The sequence below is a fragment of the Lepidothrix coronata genome, unplaced genomic scaffold, assembly GCF_001604755.1.
Source record: "Lepidothrix coronata isolate B3197 unplaced genomic scaffold, Lepidothrix_coronata-1.0 Scaffold123, whole genome shotgun sequence".
NCBI lineage: Eukaryota > Metazoa > Chordata > Aves > Passeriformes > Pipridae > Lepidothrix > Lepidothrix coronata.
In genome coordinates, this window is record NW_016690303.1 from 267,557 (window position 1) to 275,349 (window position 7,793).

At 39.6% G+C, this 7,793-nt stretch overlaps 1 protein-coding gene across 7 annotated transcripts in view; it reads left to right on the plus strand.

Annotated features, from left to right (window-relative positions):
* ARFGEF3 (ARFGEF family member 3) overlaps positions 1 to 7,793 on the plus strand; it is an 89,987-nt gene that overhangs the window by 56,260 nt on the left and 25,934 nt on the right. For all 7 annotated transcript variants that reach the window (XM_017825912.1, XM_017825913.1, XM_017825909.1 and 4 more), the window contains 6 exons: positions 879 to 1,029; positions 1,618 to 1,932; positions 3,496 to 3,629; positions 5,187 to 5,332; positions 6,881 to 7,060; positions 7,442 to 7,586. In XM_017825912.1, the coding sequence (XP_017681401.1) occupies positions 879 to 1,029; positions 1,618 to 1,932; positions 3,496 to 3,629; positions 5,187 to 5,332; positions 6,881 to 7,060; positions 7,442 to 7,586 (1,071 nt within the window). The remainder of the gene's footprint in view (positions 1 to 878; positions 1,030 to 1,617; positions 1,933 to 3,495; positions 3,630 to 5,186; positions 5,333 to 6,880; positions 7,061 to 7,441; positions 7,587 to 7,793) is intronic.

A 7,793-nucleotide genomic window follows, 5' to 3' on the forward strand; every position in this document is an offset into this window, starting at 1 on the left:
CCTCAAACTCAGTGGAAGTCAGTAAAGTCAATTGTTGTCTCCAATGACTGTTTGGAGAAGTACATAAAGTTTGTCTGATTACCCTTGATTTATAATGGCAAGAAGCCCGTAAGAAAACACAGTGTTGCATGAATGACCCTGCTTGGCACTTAAATTTGGTGTTTCAGTAGAGAAAACAAAACTGAAAAAGCCTGAGCTAAAACAAGCTTTTGATCGCTCTGCTAGATATGGCTGCAGTGCCTTGGCCAGGCCATGCTGAAGCAAAGAGGAGGCAGCAGCAGTGGCCAGAGGCCAACAGATCTGTTCTGTGTAAGCTTGCAAAGCTTCAAAATTTGATCCTTTCCGATGCAGCATGAAAACTAAGCTTTTCAAGGATTCTTAGGAAAAAAAATGGGTCCAAATGCTTGTAGTTCAGATTAAGATTAGTTTTGCTTTGAAAAGAGTATCCATTAACAAAAACTCTTTGGTGAAACTTTTGTATGGGAATGGATATGAAAGCCCCAAATGCTTTTTTTTCATAGCAAAGAAGATTTTGTTAAAAATAAGTAAATAGCCAGCCAGCTGTCTCTGAAGAGAAATATGTAATATCACTGGCTATCTGCAACTGTTCTGTGGGCAACAAGATGTGAATTTGGGGGTGGCGAGTGTCAATCTAGCATTGTTTTTTTTTTTCTTGTATATAGGATCAGTCAAAAGGGATTTTAATTTTAAAACTACCTTAAATTTATTAGGAAGAAATTAGTTTCTCTGGTTTGTTTTTTGTCTAAATCCATGGTTTTTATAGCTTTCAGTGTGTAATACTTTGCCATCACTCTATATACACACCAGTGTTTGTTTAAAAACTGGAGAAATTAATTTTTTTTTTCCCTGTGCTACAGTGAAACAGAAAGTGGAGCAGAAACTGGAGCAGATGGGAAAAATGCAGGGAGTCTGCTTGCACACTGCTCATGTTTTGTGTATGGATGCAGTCCTTAATGTGGGTCTGGAGATGGGAAGCCACAATCAAGACTGTTGGCCTCATGTGTTCAGGTACTTACCAACTTTCACAAAATAACCAGAATTTATACTATGTTAGCTGAAAGTAACAGACTGAGAAAAAGGGCTTTACAGACTCTGTGAATGTTCTGTATAAACAGTGTTTGAATTAACTGCCAGCACCTCTAAAAGATAAGACGGTGCAGTTTTGCACTGCTATTCAGAGACAAAAATCAATACTTAGAAACTTCAAAACTATCAGAAAACTGTACCAGACACAGGAACCTAAATGGGCTTTTAAGGCACCTCCACCAAACTGTTTGCTATCTAGGCACATGGGAGGTCAAAGGACGTAAGAAGAAAGGTTATCTCTGTGTGGTTTGAGAGTTAGAGATTGTCTGTTTATGGTTTGAGGAAAATGTCCTGTGCATTGTATCTGGTTCAAATGTAGAAATCAGTGCCTGTGAATTGGCAGCAGGTTTCCATGTCAGTTGGCTTCTTCCACTTACAAGGCTGTGTGGTAGCCAAGAGTACTCTGGAGTACAGACCCAAGCATTTCTTCAGTGAGCCTGTGATTAGTGGGGGGAGGAGTTGGTGCTTTGGGGTGTTTATTCATCTTTTGCTTCTTCTGTTTGTTCTCAGGGTGTGTGAGTACATCAGCACTCTGGAGCACACTCACTTCAGTGATGGTGCTTCCCAGCCCTCCCTTACCATCACCCAGTCACAGCAGGCACCTGGAGGGCTACACCCAGCCTCTGAGCCTGGTGACTCTCCTCAGGCATTCACCCCTGAGCAGGAGACCACCCTCAGCAGCCATCCTGTCATTCAACCCGTTTCTATCCAGGATCTCATCAAGGACAACAGTAAGGGCAGAGCTTTTGAATTCCGTGGAGGCAGTCTGCTGTGTGGGACCAGTGCTGCCAAGGCTGTTCTCACACTCTCCACGCAAGCTGACAGGTAAAAGCAATGCTGTCAGGAACCAGGATCCTTGTTCCCAAAACAGTATCAAAATGGCCCTTTTTGTGCTGCAGTGAGTCTAATCTTTGTTCATTGCAGCCACTTGCTTCAGTTGAATTTCTCAAGAGGACTGCATGTTTGTCACAACCAGCAGTTTCTAAAAGACCTGTTTTTTTCATCTCTGTGGTACCTGCCTTGCAATTACTGAGCTGAGTATGTCTGTGCACAACAGTGAATATGCCACATAAATCAAATGCATCCTGAGAGCGATGGATTTATTTCTTGCATGTAAATTAATCTGTTATATTCAGTAAAGCAAACAAAATAAGTGGGTGTCTTGTCCTGACAGGAAGGGACTGAGTGACAAGACTGTGTCAGAAAGCAGCTGCTTCTGTCAGGACTGTTTGTCAGATGTCCCCAGTGTGTCCAGAGGAGGAAGGGCCACCAAGTGGCCCACCTTCATCATGGTCTGCTGACTAATATTTGTCTCAGACTTTTACGTTATTTCTACTATTTTTTAAGCAGCCCAGGCTAGAGTTGAAAATTTGCTGGGTTTGCAGGCTTATAATTATCTTTTTTCTCCAGCTGACATTTTACATCTTGATCTCTGCCCATAGAAAGCCATTATTTGTAAATTCAGAGCCAAAAGTAATGCGTAAACTGCTTGTAGAAGTTTGACTGTGGGCATAGAAAGTATCTTTTATTTAGGAAGTTCACAATACAACTTGGTTCTGAGGATTAGAGAATAGCAGTACTGTAATCTTAATGAGGCAGGTTTGATTTCCACACTTTTACTTCAGTGTGAACATTTATTAGGACTCAATCCCCAGTTTCCTGGGACTATAGAAAGTTTTTCATGAAAAACAATGTCAGAAGATCATATTTTTGTCAATTTCTGGCTGCACCATGTGAAATTTCACTGTAGTCTCTGTGGAACCCACCTCCTGTGTAAACATGTTTACTCTTTAAGTGTACAGATTTTAACGGGTAAATCTTATGAGCTCACTGCAGCTGAAAATAAGGACTCTGGCTTATATTTGTTATAGTTTAATGAAAACATAGCCCCATACTAGGCATGGTGAGAAAATTAACTCTACCCCAGCCAAAACCACACAGTGTTCCAAAATAACCATTCAGGTACAGTAACTTCAGTTCTAAGACTTAGTTTTTCATGTAAGGCTCTGTGACTTCAGATGGAGCAAGCTGGTGTAACTCTAAAGTCAGTGAAGCTATGATGATCTGTGTTGTGAGGACTGGGCATGTTTTAACTGTTCGGGCTTTTTATTAGTGGTTCATGAACTGCTTTGAAAAAGTGACTTTTTGTTACAGTACCATAGTCGAATCTCAAAAGATTCTGGTTGGTCCCATAGCAACCCTCCAATTAATAAAGCTTCTGGATCAAAGTCTTTCTGTAGCACTGTATAAATGAAAAAGCCTCAATAACCCAATGTGTCACCAAAGGCAACACATACCAGGCATAACAGATAAGAGTTTTCCTCTTACATACACATTTAAGTCTGCATCTCATGAATTTTTCAGTTAGATTCTGTTCTTTGCTTATAGGCTCTTTGAAGATGCTGCTGACAAGTTAAACTTGACGGCATTGGCAGGCTTCCTTTACCAGCTCAAGAAGGCTTCTCAGGCCCAGCTTTTCCATTCAGTTACAGATACAGTTGATTACTCACTAGCAATGCCGGGTAAGTCACCTGAAGATCCCTTACAAACTGTTTCATATACAACTGTACTGCTTACAGGACTACTTTGTATTCTTACAGTTCTGATTTTTTCCAGTTGAAATTTCAAGATATAAATAAAACACAGAATTTAGTCTAATAAGATCTTTCTGTAGGAACAATTCAAAGTCTTTAGAAAAGGCCGAGCACTTTTTTGGGGCAGGGATCACATCCACACCTGCTTTGAAACACTTCAGAGGACATTAATTTCATTCTTGGGGGTGTTAATTATCTGCAGATACTTAATCACAACTCCACTTTGGAGCCTAGTCCAGTATAAAACTTGGGTGAATGTGGACCTAAAAGAGTGGATTTAGGTTAGACCTTTGACAGTGGGGTAACTTCAGAAGTGTTCAGAAAATGGGTAATAGCAAACAAAGCACACAAATGAAGAATGTTAAATAAAGCAGTGGGATTTGCCCTGCTTGCTCTTCCCCAACAGAGTGGATGGGGCATGTATCTTACAGTATAAAGCCTGTAAATGGTTGTTTCCATCACTGTCTCAAATAGGTCAGAAGGATTGAGGACAAAGGAAGATCTTTCACTAAAATTTATACTGTGCCTGTAGAAGCTACATTAGTCATACAGGTTCTGTTCTGTCCTGTAGCAAACATGGATTTTATCTGATATATGTCTCCAGTTTAATTGGTTTCCCCTTTCCCTGAAGTGCTATTTGTCATTTGCCAATATGACACTTCAAGTTGATTGGTTTTTTGCTCTTGCTTTGTCTTCAGACCTCAACATTCATAACTAGTTTTAATAAATAGCTATCCTCTTGTCATGTATGTAGTAGTCAATCCACAGTAGTTAGTAATAATGAAATTGAAATTAGGATAGAGCAATTAAGTGCTATATTTTACGTTAAAAAATTTTTTGTTTTAAGGGATGCCCCCTGATTATATCTTTCATTAGAGATAAAAGCACCAGTATATTTTTAATGAGGGGATGAAATATCTCTCCAAATGTTGTAAGAGCAATGGAAGATGAATCCCTTTTAACAGCAAATAACAAATATTAGTGACTGGGGAACAAAAAAGCTTTTTCTCACATTCTGTTCTTTGTATCCTTTGCTTGATAAGAAATACAAAATTAAATACTCAAACTAAATATTTTGCAGTTTATATTCTTTCCTGTAGATGTCACCAAAGGCTTTTTTAACTACCATTTTGGGTCTTACTATCAATTATTTAACTACTTGCTTGACTTTCCTGCAGTATTTCTCCAAGACTTTGTCTTTTGTAAAAAAAAGAGAGTGATCACTTAAGTCCAAATAAAGTATGTTTAATACTTTAAGTTGTTCTTAAAACTTGGATCCATCTCATGTTCTTTTACTTACGCAGGTATAGGCTGTGTTTTACATTGGAGGTTTTTTTTGTTTTTTTCCTTTTTCTCATCCCCCCTTAAACCTCCCCCTGACTTAATAAATAATTTTCAACCTGATTTCAATTCCAATTTAGACGTTTAGAGATGGAGAAGTAGCTGATGCTTAGCTTCCATTTATTTTCTTATACTTTCTTGTAGGTGAAGTAAAATCTACCCAGGACAGGAGGAGTGCACTTCACTTGTTCCGACTTGGTGATGCCATGCTCAGAATTGTAAGGAGTAAATCTCGCCCATTGCTCCACCTCATGCGCTGCTGGAGCCTGGTGGCACCTCACCTTGTAGAGGTAGGAATGGGGGACAAAAATGTGCGTGTGTTCAAGAGATGGCAAAGCTGAAAAACATGCAGAAGTCTTGATAGCACTTAAAATGTATAACAACTCTCAACATTGTGAAATCTGCTAGGTATTGTATAAACTGTGTCATATACTGTGATACTGCCACAAAGGAATGTGCTTTTAAGTAACTGAAATGGGCAGGACCAGGGACAGGGGATTGGATTTTTGCAATATGATGCAAAATGCATCTGGTGAAAAAACTGAAACCACACCAAGAGGCTATAAGTAACTCCTCCATCTACCTATTTTCCCAGTCAAGATCTGCAGCCTTGCAAGTCTTCCCATAAAAGGAGGCAGGTTTCTTTTCCTACATAAAGCCAGCTGGAAGGATTATGACATTTTTCCCTTTCCTTCTGCTTCTTTGTGAACACTGCTCAGTGGCATGCCAGCAGCAGCCACAAAATGGATTTCAATCATAACAAATGACATTTCCTCAGTCAAATTTTCAGTCCTTTCTGATGAAATGCTGGTGTCTTGACTTCTCAGAGCTTTTTGATTTGTATCATTGGTATGAATAAATGTGCTGTACTTCCTTTCTTTCTGTTAGTGAGGTATGTGGTGTCATTTGCCCAGGTCTGTTGGGAGCATGCTTATCTGAAGTCTTAAGATGAGTTGTTCAGTAAATTGCCATAGCACTTTCTTTCATTGACTTGAGAAAATATGTGGACCATCTTACAGTAGAGATCAGACATCAAGAAGTCTCAATGGAATCCCTCTAAGTGAAGTAGAAATAACAAAGAATGCTTTTGTTGTGTGCTTTACAGCCCTTTATCTTGAAAACCAGTGTCCTACTTGCCTTTGTATAACAGCCTGAGATCTCTTTAAATACTTTGCATGTTTTGAACACTTAAAGGTCTTTTAAGATCCCACACTACTTTAAATTCAAGTGCCACCCATGTTTTTAGATGCAGGAGTGGTCAGACTTTTGGGTTGACTGCATCGAAGATGAGGAGATTATCAGTAAAAAGTAACATCACAGAAAGGATAACCTGCATAGTTGCTCAAAATGGTAACTTTATATTCAGATTCACCGCTCTTTAATTTTTCAACAGTTCTTCCAAAAGTGTCAAGAAACTCTAAGTTCCATAAATAGCCAAATAAATGGCACTTGTTCATGCCTAGATAGGTATGGTGAATATTTGCAGAAACTAACTTTTTGAAGGGAAAAATGGTCACACAGTAGAAACAAAGGACAATGTTTCACATGAGCTTTGTTCTGTGGGTTTTAGTATTTAATTTATTTATTTTTAGCTCTGTACTTTTTTAATTGTTAATAAACCTTTATGCATCTGTGGAACTCCCAGCAGCTCAGAGTCTCAGTGATCTGTTTCCATGGCAGTACTGTCTCATTTTCATTGTAGTGGGTCCCTAGTAACATCAGTGGTGAAGCCACTTTTAGGGTTCAGCAACATGAAGTGCTTACCACCCTTAAAAATGTCTCACTAAAACCAAATGTTTTCTCTTGCACATGCTCTAATTCTTCTCCTTTCCCTGCAGGCTGCCTGTCATAAGGAGAGGCATGTGTCTCGAAAGGCTGTCTCCTTCATCCACGACATCCTCACTGAAGTGCTGATGGACTGGAATGAGCCTTCTCACTTCCACTTTAATGAGGCGCTTTTCCGCCCCTTTGAGCGCATCATGCAGCTAGAGCTGTGTGATGAGGATGTTCAGGACCAGGCAAGTCAGTTCTGATTGGGGTGTCTGTATCTGGCCTACCATGCCTGTAAGAAGAATGGTTTCCAGAGTGCACTTGGTCCACCTGAGTGTTTCCCAAATTCCCTTCAAATGCTGTCCCTTAATCATCTTCAAGGAATTAAGAGTGCTCTGCCTACCTAAGCCAGCATTGTGGTAGAGCACAGAGACAGTACACCTGGCTTTAAAGCAATTAAATAAAGCTTTTCTATTATCTAAAGAAATTTAAATATTAAGTTAATCTAGACTGCCATAGTGAAATCTAGGAATCTGTTTGAAGGCATTGGTATTCCTTCTGAAGATTCATCTATATATCAGTTCTATTTTTTGGTTTTGTTCTTTTAACCCCTCCTACACTGTCTACAGGTGGTCACCTCTATAGGAGAGTTGGTGGAAATGTGTTCTACCCAGATCCAGTCGGGATGGAGACCCCTGTTCAGTGCCCTGGAAACAGTGCACAGCAGCAACAAGTCAGAGGTTAAAGAGTACCTTGTAGGAGAATACTCTATGGGTAAGGACTTACTGCACTCACTGTTCCATAAGTGTTTTAGATTCCCTGGGGGATGCAGTAACTAACTCAATATATTTCAATGCTCTAACTGAACAGTGGGCACTGCAATACTCCAGAACTGTACTCAAGTATCTGAATTATTAGTTGGAGTGGGAGGGGAAAGCAGAGGTATTGTTCTGACTTTTTGTCCTCTAGATTCTGACAGAT